Source organism: Neolamprologus multifasciatus, chromosome 18 (genome assembly GCF_963576455.1).
Source record: "Neolamprologus multifasciatus chromosome 18, fNeoMul1.2, whole genome shotgun sequence".
In the NCBI taxonomy this organism is placed as follows: Eukaryota; Metazoa; Chordata; class Actinopteri; order Cichliformes; family Cichlidae; genus Neolamprologus; species Neolamprologus multifasciatus.
Window position 1 is genome coordinate 597,003 of NC_140456.1, and position 21,819 is coordinate 618,821.

Consider the following 21,819-nt stretch of genomic DNA (forward strand, 5'->3'; position numbering starts at 1 on the left):
GACGAAGGATTTAAAAGATTTGTTAAATCGTTAAATCCTAGCTATGTTCTCCCCATTAAAAAGGTCATAAAAGCAGTGAAAATGTAGTTTTTACAGAATAAAATGTGAACAAGCAGGACTGAGGGCTCAGTCTGTAGCTGTGCTTCAGTGCTGTGCTTCAGTGCTTCAGTGCTTCATGAAGCTTCATCTGCCCATCACTAGTGATGGGCAGATGAAGCTTCATGAAGCACTGAAGCGTTTCCTCCAATTGGTTCACCCCAGTGCAAAGCTTCTTGAAGCTTCATTTGCTCTAGTAGGACACCTACTGGACATAAAAATATTAGTTGGCATGAATTTGAAGAGTGTGGCCTTTTGCACACAGCCTGTAAATGTCAACAACAAAAGGAGTGTGACATCTATATTGTAGTGATGGCAGCATACTGTGTATATTTATACTGGCAGTATGGAAAATGATCATTTGGAAATGCTTAAAATGGAAATGATCATTTACTGTGAGGTGAGGTGAAGTTGGGGTGTGGACGGTGGTTTTGCTTTTGTAACGTTGAGGTACGGACAGCTACACACTGAGGCTCAGTCCTGCCTGTTCACATTTTATTCTGTAAAAACTACATTTTCACTGATTTTATGACTTTTTAGTGGGGAGAATATTTAAAACATTTAATGATTTAACAAATCTTTTAAATCCTTTGTCCTCCACAATGCTAAATGGCTGGAAGTCCTCAATCACCATGGTAACCAGGTCTTCATCTATTTGAGATTGTTCTCCTGAGGAAAGACAACAAAGCACAAATATAAATATCACACACGTCACTTATTACAGTTGTATAATATTGTTATATCATTTAGTAACATTACTGCATGCTATATTATCATGACATTTGATGGTTCACCTGGTCTTGCTCCACAATCGGTGTTCCCCTTATTCTCATGCAAAGCTCTGTAGTGCCTAAGCATGGATGAGGTGTTGTTGTTATATCTCCCTGGCACATAGCAAACACTTCACCTTGTACAAAAGTACAGACAGCTTAACATAAGTTTTATTGCACCATCAGTATTATGAAAATACATCTTCTGTAGAAATTTACACACCTTGTTGGGAGGAATAAGATCAAAATGTTCCCACACAGGGGAGGACATCCTCCTCTTCTTAGCTGGCTCCATTCTCTCCTGACTTTCTCTCCTCACTCTCACAAACCTCCAAACTCTCTCCAAACTGTCTCCAAACTCTCACTAACCGCAACTCTCCATCAAACACCCACATGTTGAATGAAGTCTGAGGGGTTTATATCGCTGTCATATCTCGCGGCAAAGTTCGAACCACTTCCTGAACCAGTCACGTGGTACAGCCGGGCAGCGAGGCTTCGGACGTCATCATTTTCAGCTCCTCCCATAAATGAAGCAAGCCTCGATGCAGAACGTCACATCACTACCAAACATCAATCACTGTTTGACGTCAAACTTCCGGTAGCAGGTAAATGTGGAGCGAGTTACAGATCTGCAGGTGACGCTTTAATGTTGTTATTGAACCCACAAACCGTCAGACAGCCACGATCGTTCTGCATTTCCACAGAAAATGAGTCATTGCGAGCTTTTACCGCGTGATTCTGGCTGACATGACGCGTGAGGTTTTCTCCTCGACCTGATTTTTAAAATCCCTGCATTAAAATTTTATTTGGACTTCGCTTTTTCCCGTAAACACACTAAAACAAATGTGTGAGAATTGAGGAAGAGACGAAGCACGTGACTGTGGCAGAGTGCACGTGTCAGTGTTGTCCAGCAGAGGGCAGCAGAGGGCCACGCACAGTATCTGTTCATGTCACTAGAACAAAAACAGCCAAACAGGCACCAGGTGGCAGCTTCCCTCACTACTGCATCTGCTTCGTCTACATTTTTATTAGGGAGGAAACACATTTCAAAATTGAAAATAGAGTCGAGGCTGTTTTTCCAGCTGCTTCAGTCCAGCAGGTGGTGACAAAGATGATGGATGTGAAGCATGAGAGGAGGAGCTGCTGGGAGTTCTGCTGTAAAACCCTGAACACAGCACCATCCCCCTGACCTGCACTGTAAGGTTTGTGTGTGACTGTGTGAGGGTGGAGGGGGTGGTGGTGCAGAAGGAGTCAGACTGAGCTGACTGACCGAGGACAGCTGAGGATGAAGAACGAAGAGCCGGGCGCCATTCACTGAGCTGAGGGAAGAACAGCTGCCGTGCTGCGAGGCCCACAGTGACAGCAAAGCCACAGTCGCTGCACAAAAAGCTCGTCAGGAAGGAGAAGCACAAACAGCTGGTGCTGAGCACGCTGCAGCAGCAGCTCTTCATCTGCTGTGTTTGGCTCATCCTCACATCCAGTACAACTCCAGCTTCACTACGAGCACGCCTCCCTTCATCCTGCATGACAAACACATTTTAGCCGCAGGTCGTCGCGTCTGCAGGATCCCCGCTGCACCGTGAGGCCGACACTGTGATTTGTTGAGGTTACAGCAGCTTCATTTACAGATTACTGAAACGAGCCGGCAGCTGCAGTTATTTAATGATAAAGAACTCTGCAGACGATCAGAACAACGAATGAGCTCGTGTGCACAAGCATGAATACACCGGGAGGGTTGCATCAGGAAGACGTTTGACCCAGGATAACAACTGTCTCCATGGAAACTGTGGTACTGCTGGCCAAAGGGGGTGGGGGGGCTGTGAGATGATTAATGTTATCAGTGTGCACGCCTCACAGGTTGGAGAGAAGAAAAACAGGAAGTGTGAAGTAAGTGGGACGAGGGACAGAGTGGAAGGTGTTTGGTGTGTCTGTGGAGGAAAGAGGAGACAGAGGGCGACATCATCCAGTAGGCGGTGCTCTCCTCCTGCACTGTGTTCAACCATTGTGTCAATAATAAGTGCTGCTGTGAAGAGAACAATTCTCAGACTGAATGTTGAACATCAGCTAGTTTCTCCTGTTGATTTAAACCTTGTTGTACAGATGGAACATTGGCTGTGGATTATTCTTGCTGCTCTTTTCTTTGGTGAGATACAAACATCAACATGTTTCCTCTGCACACGACTCACAACAAGGACAGAAAGAGGAGATTTAATCATTTTACACTGTGGAACTTTTCAATAACTTCAATCATGTTTATTGATCCATGTCTTCCTCTGCATGTTCTGTTCTTCCTCAGAGTGTAAAGGAGAAGACAAAGTGATCCAGGAACAAGGAGATGTCATTGCTGCTGAAGGAGACACAGTTACACTTGGATGTAGATATGAGACCATCTCCACAAATCCTACACTGATCTGGTACAAACAAGAAGTGAACAGTTACCCAAAGTATATGCTGCACTGCGTCTCAACATCAACAGTTAAAACTGAAGAATTCAACAACGACAGATTTGATGCTAAAATCAACAAAACAGAAAAGTCAGTTCCTCTGAAGATCCAGAAGCTTCAGCTGTCTGACTCTGCTGTGTACTACTGTGCTCTGCAGCCCACAGTGACAGGAAACAGCAAAACTCTGTACAAAAACCTTTGGAGCAAAGACAACAGAATACTCCACAACATCCACTAGAGGGAGCCACACACTGTTAAACCTCTGATTCTTGTGTCATTGGACTGATGACAAAGACAACAGAGAAATGAAGCAGTAAAGATCAGAGACAGAGAGAGCTGCTGTGGAAGCACAACGGAAACTTTATTTATAAAGATCCTTTCACATCGACACGTCAAACAGCTCGTACAGTTTGTTAGTGTCAGCTCTGAAGACTGAAACGTTTAAAAAGATGTGAACACAAAACAAAGCATGCTTGAAACACAAACTTCAACATCTGAGTTCAATCCAAAAATCACTGAGGACACTAACCAAACATCTTCCACTAAATGTTCAGGTGCAAACAGAGTGATGGAGGTAAAGAAGAAAACCTCGTGATGCAGGCGGAAGATCAGAGCTGCATCTTTGTCATATTTACACTGTTGCCTCTGATTCTACTGAAGCAGAGACGTCAAACATGTTTTCTTCCAGAGTCTCAAAGAAATCCTACAAAACAGCTTTTATAGAAAACAGAGTTTAAAAGCCGAGTGTGAAACAGCTGCGAGGTTTTCATCTATAATCTGTCTGAGCCTGCAGGTCCCCGATCGTCGTGGCGATGGTGGAGAGCCACGAGGCGGCGCTTCAGTCCCTGCTGACCGTGCTCAGTCACAGTCGGGGGGGCGCCCTCTCCTTTTTAAAATATCACTGAAATATAGAAGGTCACCTCAGCCTGTTTCATTTTCTCATGAAAGTCGGTTTCCTTGGAGATCACCTGGGCAACGTGGAGCGCGCCGCCGCCCGAGGAGGCGGGAGCAGCTCAGACACCTCTCATCACTCAGTGACACGTTGTTTAGCTTTAACTGTGCGGTCTATTTCCTCTAAACAAGTTTTCATTTTTACAGCTCGAGTTTCTGCAGTTAGGGTTAGAAGAGCCCTGCATGAACCCTGCATGAACCCTGCATGAACCCTGCATGAACCCTTCAGGTCACCAACTGATCACACAAGTCAAACCCAGTAACATGAATTAAAGCCACCGAGTGTTTAAACATGTCTGTGAAGGTTCTCAGTCATCCAGGTCATCCTAGTCTAAGAAAAGCGCCGGGACTTCTTTAGGTTGCTCGAAGACGTTTCATCCGAGAAGCCCAGTGGGAGTTTCCCCCCAAGAGGGACAATGACCCCCTGATGATCCTCTAATCACCTGAGCCGTGGCGTGAAAGCGGGTGAAGGTCCCAATCAGCCAGAGTTTCAGGTGAGCTCATTGTGAAACCTGGCCCCACCTTATCATGTGATTTCCTGAGGTCAGATGGCCCAGGATGTGAGTGGGCGTTCAGGCATCTGGGGAGGAACTCAAAACTGGATTATAGATGGCAGAGAGTTGGTGTGGTAAGCCCCGCCCTCTGTTCAAAGATGGTCGCTCACAGTGGACATAGATGCTTCTTTCACTCCTCTTTCAAACCATCTGTCCTCTCTGTCCAAAATGTGAACGTTGGCATCCTCAGAGAGTGACCTTTGACCTTTAGATGCAGGTGTACAGATGAGTCTTGTCCTTTGAAAGATTTCCTTTCAAAGCTCCTCAGATCACCGTTTAAACAGCTGCGTGTCGAACATCAGTGAAACGTCAGCTCAGCTGCACAGTCGCCTCTCAGAAGAACAGCTTCACGTCCATCGCTTCATCATTTCACATCACAACTCACCACCTCTCGTTCATACTAACACAGTGTTCATGAGCAGCCCTCCCCAAGTCAAACTGATCATGTGACCAACCTCACACCGAGCAACTCAACAAACTGAGTCTAAAAACTGTTTGAACCTGAATGCGTTCTTGGTGGTTTTCCAGCTTGGAAAGTTCCGGACTACGACTTCTCCGCCGTGTGAGTCTTCATGTGGCGTAACATGTGATTGCTCCGTGCGAACGTTTTCCCGCATGTTTTACAGGAATACGGCTTCTCGCCTGTGTGGATCCTCATGTGGACGTACAGATTCCCGCTCTGACTGAAGGTCTTCCCACACGTCAGGCAGGAGTACGACTTCTCCTTCGTGTGGATTATCATGTGGCGCAGCATGGTGCTCTTTTGAGTAAAACTCCTCTGACATATTTTACAGGAATGCGGTTTCTCTCCGGTGTGGATTTTGCGATGCTCTTTGACTTGGCATTTTTTCTTGAAGGCTCTTCCACAAACATCGCACTTTAAAGTCTTTTTACCTGCGTCAGAGTTCTTCTGACGCGCTAACATGCGAGCGTGTGCAGGATTGTTACAGTGAATTCGATATATAATTCTAGTCGGTCCCGAGTCTGCACTCCTGCCTCCTTCCTGATCTCCGCTCTCGGCTCCAGCAAAGCTGTGACAGAGGAGCTGCTCCTCGTCTCCTCCTGGTTCACTGTGCTCTCCTTCCTCAGCAGCAGTCACCATAAAGGTATCCGCCTCCTCCTTCAGTCCCAGCTGCTCTCCCTCCTGACTGCTGCACAGTTCCTCCTGTTCCTCTTTAATCTGTGGAGCTTCTGGTTCCTCCTGCTCCACACTGGAGCTCCTCTGCTGGTCACAGAGCTGCTGCTCAGGGAGAACCTCCTCCTCCTCCTTACAGACATGCTCCTGTGGGACGTCTGGAGGACAGAAACATAAATATGTCTCCTTTTAATCAGTAACGAGGCTCTGCAGTAAAAGCTAACTGGACTGGTTCCTGTGTCCTCTACTGTCAAACAGCAGTTAGCTGCTAGCGGCTACATGCTGCTCACAGCGGAGGTTATAACTGTCAAACAGGGACTCCGAGATTTAAAGGCGGGTTTTAGATGAAGGAAGACAGACTTACCTGCTGTGTGCAGCTTGATTTCGGGTTTCCAGGTGATATCCAGCAGTCTGCGCTGACGGTCGATCTCTTCCTCGTACTGGACGATCGTTTTTTCAAACTCCAAGAATATTTGTTCAGCAGCAGCAGTTAGTCGCTCGTTGATAAACTCTCTCAGATACTGAACTGAAGGCATCGTTACTGACACAGCTCACACACAACTCACTGCACAGCTCACAAAACGGGGCTTCCGCCTCTTCTTTGTATACTTCCGCCTGGTGTCACACAGTCAAGTTCCGGCAGAAGAGCGCACTGAGCTTTGTTCCGCCTCTGCAGCTCCTTGCTCGCGCAGATTTGAGATCGGATTCTTATAAGCAAAATACAGAAATACACATGAACAGAGTCATGAAACAATTCTAAAATTGCACCAAAGCACCAAATCCGCACTTAAGCTTAAATTTCAAAACTTACATTTTAACTACTGATTTTATCTGTTTTGATTTTATCTGTTTTGATTTTATATACTGTTTTGTTTGTTTGTTTGTTAATTAGTTAGTTAGTTAGTTTGTTTAATCAATTTTAAATCATGCTTTTTTATTTGTTTTTGTTTCTAATGTCTCTGTAAAGCACTTTGAATCACCTTGTTGTTGAATTGTGCTATACAAATAAACTTGCCTTGCCTAAAACAAAACAGAAAGTAAAAAACATTATTATGTAATAACATAAATGAAAAATATGTCAACAGTTGAGGAAACCTGACACAAACATGGTTTTGATGGAGTTCATCTGTTACCACTATTATTACTCAAACTTAAGATCAACCATGAAATCTATAAAACGTGTTTGATCTGTTTGAGTCTCCAACATTCAGTGTCGACTTCCAGTTGGTCAGAGTTTTCCTCATTAAGTTATTGATGAAGAAATGTTTGTAATTTGAGCTCATGAAATGCTTTTCTTATATGTAGACTTAGACTTAGTAGTATAAACCTTTGAATGTCACCTTATAAACAGTCTGCCAAATCTGAAGCCGAGTGGTGATCTGTGCCAACCACCAACTGTTCAGTCAACTTAATCTGATTTATAGCATCAAATCACAACAACAGTTGCTTTTAGGCACTTTATATTGTACAGTCAAGACAATAATACAGAGAAAACTCAACAATCAGATGACCCACCGTGAGAAACACTTTGGTGACAGTGGGTTTGATGGAGAGGAGGAAGACAGGACAAAAAAGTGAAGAAGAAACACTCAGTGCATCATGGGAATGCTTAGGAGAACATATTATATTATGGGGCGATCGTGGCTCAAGAGTTGGGAGTTCGCCTTGTAATCGGAAGGTTGCCGGTTCGAGCCCCGGCTTGGACAGTCTCGGTCGTTGTGTCCTTGGGCAAGACACTTCACCCGTTGCCTACTGGTGGTGGTCAGAGGGCCCGGTGGCGCCAGTGTCCGGCAGCCTCGCCTCTGTCAGTGCGCCCCAGGGTGGCTGTGGCTACAATGTAGCTGCCATCACCAGTGTGTGAATGGGTGGATGACTGGATATGTAAAGCGCTTTGGGGTCCTTAGTCCTTAGGGACTAGTAAGGCGCTATATAAATACAGGCCATTTACCATTTACCATTTATATTAGTACATTATCTGGTCAGAGTTTGTGTGAGAGTGATCCCAGTGATGAGGGTTACTCAGGCCGTGGCCCGGACTGGTGGTCCAACCTCGCTTAACAGATAATCACACTTATGGACACGTTCACTCCATATCAGACTGCCTTATCAGCTGAGGGAAACGCACTAAACTGTGTGTGAAGCAGGCAGCATTGGACCCAAACACAGACGCAAAAAGTAAACTCAGAAGCAGCTTTATTGCTGAACACAAGGATTACCAACAAAACAAACCAGGCAGATTACAGGACACACGGAGGACGGAGACGCTGACATAAACACGCAGAAGGACAACGAGGACGTGAGAACACACGAGGAACAGCTGACGGGAATTATTAACATGACGCCACAGGAGAAACACGGCGAACATGGGCTGTGTCCCAATTCAGAGACCGCACGCTTGAAGTACGCGTACTACGTACGGTGCGTACTATAAGTACGAGAAGTGAGAGGCTTGTGAAATGGGACGGTCTAGCCTTCGTCGCGCTGTTCAGGTTGCCTAGCAACCACGATACTAACCGCGGGGAACGTTTCATACAGCTTTGTTTGACAGAAATGAAGGAGAAAAATGTTTTGTTGGTCAATCATTTTTGTCATGACACACACACACACACACACACACCTATATATATGTGTGTGTGTGTGTGTGTGTGTAGAGGCTTTAAAACCAAGTTAACGCTGAAAGTACAAACATCACTAATGTCACATAACTTTGCCGACATGTGGCCAACAGCAATGTTTTAATGTTCTTCATTATTAAACATTCGCACATAATTAAGTGACGTCATATTCAGTACTTACTTTTGACAGTTCACTTTTCGGCCGCTCCCTTCTGCCGTATTTTGCGGCAAAATTATCCACACCCACCGCCGCGCTATGAATTGTGGGATATATGGGACCACGAAGCGTGCACCGGACCACGCTTGATATTTGGGGAAATCGACGGCGCATTTGGAGTATGCATTTGAAGTACACTTCGAATTGGGACAGCCGTCGTCGCATGGCGGTGACGTAATCACACTTAAAATGCGTACTTCAAGCGTGCAGACCCTGAATTGGGACACAGCCAAAGAGGGAAACGAGACACAAGGACTCATACAAGCACACAGACACACAGAGGGAATCTAATAATCCAAATCTGAAATATCAAGACTAACAAAGTGGATTTGTTAGGACATAAATTATAATAATGACAAAAACACAAGAAAACTCAAAACACTGGGAGAAATGACCCAGGACCAGCAGATCATCAGCTTTGCCTCTGAATTTATCTGGAGGAAGAGTTTTCAGTGGGAAACATTTCGTCACTCATCCAGGTGACATCTTCAGTCTCAGCTGACTGCAGGTTTCCCCAATCTGATAAACAGCACATCAAGAAGGCCCTGAGTAAATGTGGTTATCCCTGAGTCTGGTTTATGTTTCTTGTGGGTCTCTGTGTTCATGAGTTGTTTCCTGTCTTCTGTCTTGTCTTTAACGTGTGAGTTATGTTCGTGCCTTCGTCCCACTTATCTGTTTCCAGTCTCCTTGTGTTCCTGTCATGTGTTTCATGTCTACATGCTGCTTTGTCTCGCCATGTTTCCTGTGTTAAACACTAACAAGGCTAAAGAGTGATGCTGAGTTGTTTATCATCAGCTGCTGTTGAGTTGGAACATTAATTCTGTTAAACCTGCAACAGGAGCAAATCTCCAATGAAAGCAGCAGAAAGACGTGCTGAGTGTAAAGCTGTCAGCAGGGGGAATAACACAGGGCTGTGAATGAGTCCTGTCACTGTGATCAGGCTCCTCCTTCTAATCCACCAACTTAGTGTTGATGAAGACTAAACAGAGAGATCACAGCTTCTTTATACTTGCTGTAGCTCACAGTTACTCTACACTGCAGATATGACGCCTCTGTTCATCTCAGTGCTGCTGGCTGCTATGTGCCTCGGTATGAACACAACTCTGTTTCTTTGATATCAACATTGACATGATTCTTTAACAGCACACTGATACTGTTTGTTGGTGTTTTACAGAATGCAGAGCACAAAAAGACAACGTGCTACAAGCAAAAGGAGAAGAGACTGCTGCTGAAGGAGGCACAGTAACACTTGGCTGTCAGTATGAGAGCAGTGGAACAAGTAATAATCTCTTCTGGTACAAACAGGATGGAAACAACAGCCCCAAATTCATCCTGATGCGCTATAGTGGGGATCAAGGAAACACAGCAGACGAGTTCAAGGAGAGATTTTCCTCCACACTGGATTCCAGCAGCAGATCAGCTCCTCTGAAGATCCAGAAGCTTCAGCTGTCTGACTCTGCTGTGTACTACTGTGCTCTGCAGCCCACAGTGACAGGAAACAGCAAAACTCTGTACAAAAACCTTTGGAGCAAAGACAACAGAATACTCCACAACATCCACTAGAGGGAGCCAATTCAATTCAATTCAATTCAATTTTATTTATATAGCGCCAAATCACAACAAAAGTCGCCTCAAGGCGCTTCATAGAAACAGAGAAAAACCCAACAATCATATGACCCCCTATGAGCAGCACTTTGGTGAAAGTGGGAAGGAAAAACTCCCTTTTAACAGGAAGAAACCTCCAGCAGAACCAGGCTCAGGGAGGGGCGGGGCCATCTGCTGTGATTGGTTGGGGTGAGAGAAGGAAGACAGGATAAAGACATGCTGTGGAAGAGAGACAGAGGTTAATAACAGATATGATTCAATACAGAGAGGTCTGTTAACACATAGTGAGTGAGAAAGGTGACTGGAAAGGAAAAACTCAATGCATCATGGGAATCCCCCAGCAGCCTACATCTATTGCAGCATAACTAAGGGAGGATTCAGGGTCACCTGGTCCAGCCCTAACTATATGCTTTAGCAAAAAGGAAAGTTTGAAGCCTAATCTTGAAAGTAGAGATAGTGTCTGTCTCCTGAATCCAAACTGGAAGCTGGTTCCACAGAAGAGGGGCCTGAAAACTGAAGGCTCTGCCTCCCATTCTACTTTTAAATACTCTAGGAACAACAAGTAGGCCTGCAGAGCGAGAGCGAAGAGCCACACACTGTTAAACCTCTGATTCTTGTGTCATTGGACTGATGACAAAGACAACAGAGAAATGAAGCAGTAAAGATCAGAGACAGAGACAGAGCTGCTGTGGAAGCACAAAACTATTTGATTGGCTGAGCTATTAAACTGGCCCCGCCCACTGAAGTTGAGCTCATCCAATGACATTATTTGTTGGTCATTGTGCTGCAGTGGAAGAACATTGTTCATGTGCTGTCTGTCTGGCTTTAATAACTCCAAAGACATGTTGCTGCACCTCTTTTTGCTTCTATCTCACATTATAGGTGAGTTTAAGAACAGGATTAAAGTTTAGTTGAAGCTGCTGCATTAAGCAGATATACAGACTGCATTTCACTACTTTTCTTCTTTCTTTTTCCAGGACTAACAGCTGGAGACTCAATCACTCCTCAACAACCTGAAGTCACTGAAACAGAAGGAGAATCTGTCACACTCACATGTAGCTATGAGACAGATGCAGGTGGTGCTTTACTTCACTGGTACAAACATCATTCTGACCTCCAGGCTCCTCAGTTTATTCTGTGGAAACAAGGAAAAGGAGGCAGTGCTGAGTATATTCCTGATAATCGATATGGATCCCAAACAACAGATCGATCAACTAATCTGACCATAGCAGCCCTAACCCTGGCAGACACAGCTCTCTACTACTGTGCTCTAGAAACACAGTGATACAAAGTGTAGAAGAGGCTGTACAAAAACCTGAACACAGATATCTGACTACTCTTCAAAGAGGAGGGAAGTGGTATTCAAAGCACAGCTTCATATCAGATGGATTCTGCTAATTCCTGTTTTATCAGAGTCACTGTGGTTACAGCTGCTAATGAAACACTGTGGGAGGATTCACATGAGCAGCAAATCCACATCAACCACAAACCAACTGCAGGAACGTTCAGACACAATAAAAACTGTCAAACATCAAAAGCTGCTCATTTACACTATTTTATATTTAGTGGATGAGGACATGCAAAAATGCAGCAGAAGCAAAATAAACAGAGTAACAGAGGTTTATCTCTTTAAGTTAAAATCTCTCACATGAAGCTAAAAGTCCAACCAGGAAGACCATCTCATGCTTGTTCCATTTATTCTCTTTGAACTCATCACATCAGATGATGATGCTCTCCTTCATCATTGTCCTGCTCTCATGTTTAAGTGTTTTCCCCACAAAGCTTCACTTTGTGCAGAAAACAGTGGAAAAGGATTTTTCTAATCAGGCTTTGATATGATAAACTTGTGTCAGGTTGTTGAAACCAATCAGCTACAAATGAATCTTTAAAGTCCAGTATTGATGCTGGTTTACACGTGTACTTCTGCTGTTTAATACATGAGTGAGATTATTCTACATTCTGCTAAATATGTCACATATTCAAAGCTCTCTTTATTTACAGGCTCCACAGAAACCAGGGCCAAGCCGATCCAGAAGAAGCCGCCTTTGGAGGAGGAGCTACAGCAGTGAATATGAAAGGCTTCATTTAGGAGCTGAAGAGCTGCTGTGTTCTCTCTATTGTTCATTCAGTCCAAGAGAAAATCATGTTGCTGCTTTTCATTTGGATGATGATCGTCTCCTTTCAGACTGGTGAGTCATCAAAAGATGGAGTGAGATGTAAAAGGAGATGATGGACATGAAAATATTTGGATGTTGTTTGAATTGATTCACTTTTTATAAACTAAGTTTAAAGATACAGAAACATGATGGTGAAATATGTCTTTGTTGTTTTCAGGATCCTCTGAGGATTTACTGACACCATCTAAAGATGTAGTGATGAGTTTGGAAGGAGACACTGTGACTCTCTCCTGCAAATATTCAGGCTCTGTCAGGAACCTCTACTGGTACCATCAGAAGTCTGGTTCACATCCACAGCTTGTTATGGCAGAACATTCAGAGCAAACAGAAAAGCTGAAGTTTATACATGATGATCAAAAAAAGGAGTTTCATCTGGAGATCTCCTCTGCTGCAGTGTCAGACTCTGCTGTGTACTACTGTGCTCTGCAGCCCACAGTGACAGGAAACAGCAAAACTCTGTACAAAAACCTTTGGAGCAAAGACAACAGAATACTCCACAACATCCACTAGAGGGAGCCACACACTGTTAAACCTCTGATTCTGTTACTGTGACACAGTTTGTTTTGTGCCACCACATGTATGTTACTGAATCTAAATCACTGTGAATGAGCTCTGACACACTGACACAGCCTCATTTCTCTCTATAAGGAAACTGTCAGGGTCCCTGAGTCATCAGGATTTTGAGTTTTCTAATTTCATTATTTGTTTTTGGTTTTTAATAATTTATGCTCCTCGTTTCTGTTCATAATGTTTTGGTTTCTTTGTGTTTTTGAGTTTTCCTGATCCCTTTGTTGGTTCTCTGTTGTGGTATTTGTGTCTCAGGTTAGTGATAGAGGACTTCAGGTTGATTGTTTTCCTTTCCTGTTCCCTTTCTGTTTCCTCAGTCTCGTCCCCGTGTCTGTCTCTCTGTGTCCTGTCTCCATTGTTTCCCTGTTTAGTTGTCACGTTAATCTTGTCTCCACATTCTGTTATGTTCCTCTTCCTGTTTCATTTTGGTGACTGCCCTCTGTGTCTTGTATTTAGTTTGACTTCCTCTCACCTGATGGGGCGATCGTGGCTCAAGAGTTGGGAGTTCGCCTTGTAATTGGAAGGTTGCCGGTTCGAGCCCCGGCTCGGACAGTCTCGGTCGTTGTGTCCTTGGGCAAGACACTTCACCCGTTGACTACTGGTGGTGGTCAGAGGGCCCGGTGGCGCCAGTGTCCGGCAGCCTCGCCTCTGTCAGTGCGCCCCAGGGTGGCTGTGGCTGCAATGTAGCTGCCATCACCATTAGAATGGGTGGATGTGTAAAGTGCTTTGGGGTCCTTAGGGACAAGTAAAGCGCTGTACAAATACAGGCCATCATTGTGTTAGTCGCCATCAGCTGTGTTCCCATTTGTTCCTTTTAAGATAAGATAAGATACATTTATTAGTCCCACAAGGGGAAATTTCATGTTAAGGCTGCCGACCTATTGCACGCAATGGCGGCGCCATCTTACAGACCAACACTGGTCTCTCAATCTCCCGTTGGAGAGCCGTGAGCTTCTCCATGATGTTATCAAACTTACGCTCTGTGATGTTGTCATTCTTGTGCTCAAAGAGCCGATTCTGAGAACTCACGACCGCAGTGAGCTTCTCCAAGATGTGACCCAATTTGCACTCAGAGGTCTTATTCTGAGTGTTCACGGCAGCCGCAAGCTTCTCCAAGATTCGATCTGTGCTGCACTCAATGAGCCCATTCTGAGAAGTCGCGCCTCGTCCCATCGTTTCAATCCCAGCGGGCAGCTGTGGTGGGGTGTGGTCTGCAGTGCCTTATTCACACCACAGCAGCCTTGTGGGGGTTTGAACAGCTGGTTCCGCTTTCTTAATTCTCCGATAAGTCAGGGCCAAGCCAGCTCCGATCAGCAAGAACCCTGTTACCATGGTTCCGAATAGGTAGATATCTTCAGTGTCCTCGATCGACAGTCCCGCCAGGCACACGACCCTCCAATTCTGCCACCCGTCCATCGTGTATCCGGCAGGGAAAGTACCTCCAGGAGACTCAGGCTCACCCGAGCCCAGACTTCTCGTTGAGAAGAGGGTGTCAGTAGCATTCAGGGACCAGTTGATCAAATCCATAATTCTTCTTTTAGGTTTTAGAGAACAGACTGTGAGAGAGTGTTCAGGGAAAGTAATACAAAAAACACAAGACTAGGCAAGGACACAAGAGGCTAAGCAGGGAAGCTAAGGGAGAGGAGGAGCAGAAAAGTGCGACCGCCTTCGTCAAGAGGCAGAGCAGAGAAATCCCCTTGTTATCACACATGTCTGTATTGTCACAGTCTCCCTCTGATCATTATCATGCTGACTCAAAGCTTTGTGTTTTTCTGCTCTGTGGTTTCCTTAGATGTGTCTACTCTGATTCCTCGTTCCTGCAGGAGCTTTGGGTCTCTTGTTATTCCTGTGAATAATCAGCATTGAAGCAGGTTTTTGAGTTCAAGTCTTCTCTCCTGAGTCCTGCGTTTGGGTCCACTTCCTGCCAACCACACAACTGAAACAAGAATGTTTACCAGCAGAAATGGATCAGTCAGGGGAAACACTAAAGTGAAACGACTGGTTAGTAAATCAAAATAAAGCAGGAAGAAAGGAAAATATGACGTGGAGATCAGGTTCATGTGAGACAATCAGCTCCGTGTAAAAGTGACGAGGTACACCTTTTTCTACTTCAGCTTCCAAGCAGACAGACCTCATCGTGATTTTCAACGTGGTCATGAAGAATAATTCTCCAGTTTTCTGAAGGTTTTTTGTTCAGAAAGTGTTTTTGTTTCGACTTTGATTTTTTTCAGCAACTTAACACTGAATAATTAATTATCCATTAAATAATTTCCCCTAGGGATCAATAAAGTATTCTGATTCTGATCCATCCATTTTCAGCTTATCCGATTCAGTGATGCAGGGAAGCTGGAGCCTAATGAAATATGAGCTCCACCTGAAAGTGAAGATGCTGCTACTAGTGTGTAAAGCAGGAGGAAGTGAGAGAAGTTCAAATCCAGATCAGAGAGGAGGAGCAGAGATTCAGGGAGGAGCTGAGCTGTTACTGAACTAGAAGAGAGAGAAACCTCCACATTCAACAGAGTTCAACACAAACCATAAACTTTACCTTCATTCAACATGTTGTCTTTGGACTATTTTGCACTTTCTTTACTGATTCTCACCATTCTAACAGGTACGTTACAATCTGTGTGTTTAAAGAAAGACATTTGAATTGTGATGATTTATAAAAGAATAAAACATGTTTCTGTTCCTTTAGGTGTCAGCTGTGAAGATCTCACTCCAACCAACAAAGAAGTGTTCAGTGTAGAAGGCAGCACTGCTACTCTGTCCTATAGATTATCCAGAGAAGTGAAGACTAATGATTATTTCTTCTGGTATCGACAATATCCTGGAATACAACCAGAGTTAATGATCTCTCACTCTGCATCAGGAGAAATAGGATTAGAAAAAATCCCTGGACTGAAAATTGAAGTGGGGAAAAACCAGTTCAACATGAGCATCTCCTCTGCTGCAGTGTCTGACTCTGCTGTGTACTACTGTGCTCTGCAGCCCACAGTGACAGGAAACAGCAAAACTCTGTACAAAAACCTTTGGAGCAAAGACAACAGAATACTCCACAACATCCACTAGAGGGAGCCACACACTGTTAAACCTCTGATTCTTGTGTCATTGGACTGATGACAAAGACAACAGAGAAATGAAGCAGTAAAGATCAGAGACAGAGACAGAGCTGCTGTGGAAGCACAAAACTATTAGAAGAAAAAAAAACTTTATTTATAAAGAACACTTTCGAACATTTACAGTTTGTTTGTCTTCTGAAGAAACAGAAACAAAACTGCTTCAGCTGTCAGATATCACCATTCCGACATTTGAGCTCATAACCCACAAACAACTGAGACACAGTAAAAAAGAATAACAGATATTTCAATCAGTCAGATATCATCTCGTATCCTCTGGTTTTCAACAACACTCAGAATCCAAAGTGATGGAGGTAAAGTTTGTGCGACTCTGTCACAGGAGAAAATCTCAAAGGCTGCAGATGAAGACCATCAGCTGACAAAATGCTCCTCCACTTTTTTAATATTTGAATGTATTGTTATAAATTTACACAGTTGTAATAATATGACACAGAAACTGCTGTAGAAAATCACTGAAAACATGCTGAAATCAAAGGTTGATTATAGCGTTATTAGAAAAGTTACAAAACCCTTCTTCCAGAATGGCAAAGAAATCTCCCAAAACAAGAAACTCCCCGACATTCAAAAGGTCAAAAGAACGTGATCACAGATACAGCAGCAGAAATGAGCATCCTCTGAAGGGTGGCGCTGGCCTTCCTTAGTGATCGGGTGAGGAGGTCAACTGTTCATGAGGGACTTCTTACAAAAAAAAAGAAAAATGAACAGATATTATCAGAACAAATGCTGCCAATCAGAATAGTTGTTGGAGTAGTGTAAAGGTGTTTGAAATACGGTTTTTGCACAAAACTTTCAGCACTACGACTTCTGCTGTTTGTGGGTCTTCATGTGCCACGACAAATGATGCCTCTGGCGGAACATTTTCCCACAGGTTTTACAGTGATACGGTTTCTCTCCCGTGTGGATAGTTTCGTGGCTTTTAAGTGACGATGACAGAGTAAATCTTTCGCCGCATGGCCACACAAACATACGGCTTCTCTCCTGTGTGCGTTCTCATGTGGCGCAGAAGGTTACAGCGTGTAGTGAAGGTTTTCTCACATGCTTGGCAAGGATGAGGCCTCTCTCCTGTGTGGATTCTCATGTGGTTCATCAAATCACTGCGTTGAATAAAGGTTTTCTCACACGTTTTGCAAGAATGAATCTTCTCTCCCGTGTGAGTTTTTGTGTGACGCAACAAAATGCTCTTTTCACTAAAGGTTTTCTCACACGTTTTGCAGGTATGCAGCTTCTCTCTTGTTTGCATTCTGGGACGTGTCCTCTTTTGAGACTTTTTCTTGAAGGCTTTTTTACATTTTCTTAAGGGAAAATCATCTCCTTTCAAAGGCTGTTTACCTGTATCAGTGTTACACTTATCAGCTGGCATGGGAGAGTTTTCTGTATCATTGCTCTGACTTCTGCTTCTATTTCCAGTCGAACCTGAATTGACATTCCTGCTTCCTTCCTGATCTTGGCTCTCAGCTACAGCAGAGCTGTGAGCAGCGAGCTGGTCACTGTCTGGTTCTGCTTCACTCTGGTTGCTTTCCCCCCAAGTAACAGTCACCTTAAAAATGGTATCATTCTCTTCCTTCACTACAACCTGCTCGTCCTCCTGACTGCTGTGCAGTTCCTCCTGTTGCTCTTTAATCTGTGGAGCTTCTGGTTCCTCCTGCTCCACACTGGAGCTCCTCTCCTGGTTCCAGAGCTGCTGCTCAGGGAGAACCTCCTCCTCTCTGCAGAGGAGTCGCAGTGGAAGGTCTGGAAGTAGAAAAGGACACAAAAAATAAATAAATAATATTATAAAAAGGCAAATACTCCGATACACACACACACACACACTTTCAAAGTTACTACATGGAGAAAAGCCAAAACAGAGAGCACACACACGCACTGAAAAAATGCCTCTGAGTCGCTTACAGGCTGTTAATCGTGTCTTTACTGCACAATGTACACATGTGGATAACACGGGTAGGTTATGTAGAAGAAAAAGAGGAATTCTGGAGTAAGTTGGATGAAGCAGTACTGAGTGTCTGCAGGGGGAGAGATAGTTCAACAAACATGTAAGTGAAGGGAGGAGAGGTGATGAGGAGGCGCTGGGTAGGAGTGCCTTTAAAGAAAGGATAGAAAAGGTTGTGTTGAACTTTAACAAGAGGGAGGAACACAGAGGTGAACTTCATCTTATACAGAAGGTGAAATCTGAAGGAGACATAGCTGGGGGCATCAGATGGAAGTCTGCAAGATAACTTTGGAAATCAATATGAGGAAGTGAGAGAAGACAGAGATCAAAAGAGATCAGATCAAATCAAATAAGACGAAGCTTCGTTTGAACAAACAGTTGTGAACAAAAATCCTTCCCAACATACACAAACTATTCTGAGATGTTTCTTGAATTCAGGGCTTCTTACACATTTTTCTCCAAATGTCTCAAGTTTCAGACTTTTTAACTGTGTGAGTATCAGCGACTCTCTGACTCTGTCGACATCGTTAATGTGACGTCTGCTTGTGTGACGTGTCACACGGCTCCCTTAAATCATTTTGGTTATAAAGTGTGTGAACCACAGGAGGAGGAGTGACTGAGAGCAGAGAGGAGGAGCAGAGATTCAGGGAGGAGCTGAGCTGTTACTGAACTATAGAAGAGAGAAAAACCTCCACATTCAACAGAGTTCAACACAAAACAAACTTTATGTTCCTCAACATGCTGTCATTACATCACTGTGTGTTTCCTCTGATTCTTCTCACTCTCACAGGTCTGCTCACCTACACAGGAAACTATGTTCAATTCAAATGATTCATTAACGTCAATTATTGATTGAAAACGTTCTCTCTTCCTTCAGGTGTCACATGTGATCAGCTCACTCCAGTCAAAGATGAAGAGTCCAGTTTAGAAGGCAGCACAGTTACTCTGACCTACACTTACAAAGTGTCAACTGGTGATTATTTCTTCTGGTATCGACAACATCCAGGAAAACCTCCAGAGTTCCTGATCTCACACTCTGCTTTAGGATCAGTAGGAGTAGAAAAAGTTCCTGGACTGAAGATTCAAGTGGAGGGAAAAGAAATCAAGATGAGCATCTCCTCTGCTGCAGTGTCTGACTCTGCTGTGTACTACTGTGCTGTGAGGCCCACAGTGACAGGAAACAGCAAAACTCTGTACAAAAACCTTTGGAGCAAAGACAACAGAATACTCCACAACATCCACTAGAGGGAGCCACACACTGTTAAACCTCTGATTCTTGTGTCATTGGACTGATGACAAAGACAACAGAGAAATGAAGCAGTAAAGATCAGAGACAGAGACAGAGCTGCTGTGGAAGCACAAAACTATTTGATTGGCTCAGCTATTACACTGGCCCCGCCCACTGAAGTTGACCTCATCCAATGACATTATTTGTTGGTCATTGTGCTGCAGTGGAAGAACATTGTTCATGTGCTGTCTGTCTGGCTTTAATAACTCAAAGACATGTTGCTGCACCTCTTTTTGCTTCTATCTCACATTATAGGTGAGTTTAAGAACAGGATTAAAGTTTAGTTGAAGCTGCTGCATTAAGCAGATATACAGACTGCATTTCACTACTTTTCTTCTTTCTTTTTCCAGGACTAACAGCTGGAGACTCAATCACTCCTCAACAACCTAAAGTCACTGAAACAGAAGGAGAATCTGTCACACTCACATGTGACTATCAGATAAGTGGCACCCCTGACGTTTACTGGTACAAACATCATTCTGACCTTCAGGCTCCTCAGTTTATACTCTGGAGAGGAGCAAGAGGATCCACAACTCAGTATATTCCTGATAATCGATATAAATCAGAAACATCAGATCGATCAACTAATCTGACCATAGCAGCCCTAACCCTGGCAGACACAGCTCTCTACTACTGTGCTCTACAAACACAGTGATACAAAGTGTAGAAGAGGCTGTACAAAAACCTGAACACAGATATCTGACTACTCTTCAAAGAGGAGGGAAGTGGTATTCAAAGCACAGCTTCATATCAGATGGATTCTGCTAATTCCTGTTTTATCAGAGTCACTGTGGTTACAGCTGCTAATGAAACACTGTGGGAGGATTCACATGAGCAGCAAATCCACATCAACCACAAACCAACACTTTATATCAGCATCAACAGTCAGGAGGAAACATCGTCGCTGTCTGTGGTCCTGAAATTCAAAGCAACTGAAGTGTAAATGTTGTGAAGCTGAAGGAAAGAGATTCCCTTCCTGGTTAAATAAAGGATAACATTAATTCAGTATTTCTTTTCTCATTGTTTGTTCCAGAGTTGAAATGAAGCCTGATGAAAAATAAAAATGTATTAAAAGTCTTTAATTTTTGTCAGCATACTGCAGGAAATGTTGATTCCGGTATTAGAGGATTGGAGGTTGCAGATTATCTTTGAGTTCCTCCAGCAAAGTGGGAATAATCGACACTCTCAGTGTGATCTGATCTTCTGCTGGGATTAAAAATAAACGAACACAATCAAATCCTCTCCTCCTTAAACTTTACAGTCTGATATGGAAACTTGTGCAGACGCTGGTGCAACGAGACCAGCTGTAAAAATCACCGTGTGGATTTCTCTAACGTGTTGCTGCAGCTCGCTGGATTGTTTAACACCAACAGATGGTTCACTGCTCCAACAGACCCTGAAAGTTATTTTCTGTGGCTCCACCCACTGATTTACTCAGCCAATGAGATGGTATCCTTTATGGATTTGACATAAAAAATTTACTGTTGACATTTATAAAGGGAGTTCAGTGAGAAGATTGATGTAAGAGGTGGAAACTCCTGACCTGACCCTCAGTTCTTACCTGTGCATTTCTGGGAGTTCCTTTCTCAAGAAGCCAAGAGCTTCCCTTGGCTCTTGGCGAAGGCGGTCGCACTTTTCTCCTCTCTTCCTTACCCTTATCTCCCCTGCTTAGCCTCTTGTGTCCTTGTCTTGTCTTGTGTGCTTTACTTTCCCTGGAACAGTCTCTCACTGTCGTTCTCTAAAACCTAAAAGAGAATTATGGATTTGATCAACTGGTCTCTGAATGCTATTGAACCCTTTTCTCAACGAGAAGTCTGGGCTCGGGAGAGCCCGAGTGCCCTGGAGGGACTTTCCCTGCCGGATACATGATGGACAGGTGGCAGAACTGGAGGGTCGTGTGCCTGGCGGGACTGTCGATCGAAGACGCTGAAGATATCGACCTATTCAGAACCATGATAACAGGGTTCTTGCTGATCGGAGCTGGCTTGGCCCTGACTTATCGGAGAATTAAGACAGCGGAACCGGCTGTTCAAACCCCCATAAGGCTGCCCGCTGGGATTGAAGCAACGGGACGAGGCGCGACCTCTCACAACGAACGCAGCGTGGTTAACACCTTGGAGACGCTTACAGCTGCTGTGAAGGCTCAAAATAGCACCATTGAGCGTATGGTGGGATACATCAAAGAGAAGCCTGCTCAAAATGAGAGCCTTGAGCGAAAGTTGGATCACATCACAGAACGGCTCACTGCAGTTGTGAGGTCTCAGAATCAAAAGAATGACAACACCACGGAACGGAAGTTTGATACCATCATGGGGAGGCTCGCGGCTCTCCAA

At 44.1% G+C, this 21,819-nt stretch overlaps 2 protein-coding genes and 1 gene segment (V, D, J or C); 2 read left to right on the plus strand and 1 right to left on the minus strand.

Moving 5' to 3' along the window:
- Positions 1 to 189: 189 nt before the first annotated feature.
- On the plus strand, positions 190 to 11,303 carry LOC146496881 (uncharacterized). The gene is made up of 4 exons (XM_085140312.1): positions 190 to 3,009; positions 3,163 to 3,545; positions 9,766 to 9,871; positions 9,957 to 11,303. Exons 1-4 carry the CDS (start codon positions 2,691 to 2,693, stop codon positions 10,343 to 10,345), a joined length of 1,197 nt encoding a protein of 398 aa, XP_084996438.1. The 5' UTR covers positions 190 to 2,690; the 3' UTR covers positions 10,346 to 11,303.
- LOC146496882 (uncharacterized) lies at positions 3,648 to 6,504 on the minus strand. Its single transcript, XM_085140943.1, has 2 exons — positions 6,315 to 6,504; positions 3,648 to 6,108 (listed from the first exon to the last, which is right to left on the minus strand). The coding sequence occupies exons 1-2, from the start codon at positions 6,484 to 6,486 to the stop codon at positions 5,360 to 5,362; spliced, it is 921 nt and encodes a 306-aa protein (XP_084997069.1). The 5' UTR covers positions 6,487 to 6,504; the 3' UTR covers positions 3,648 to 5,359.
- A 3,619-nt stretch (positions 11,304 to 14,922) lies between the features above and the next one.
- On the plus strand, positions 14,923 to 19,592 carry LOC146496883 (T cell receptor alpha variable 3-like). The segment is given in 2 exon segments: positions 14,923 to 15,742; positions 19,076 to 19,592. Coding segments are annotated over 2 exon segments (423 nt in total).
- The last annotated feature ends 2,227 nt before the right edge of the window (positions 19,593 to 21,819 follow it).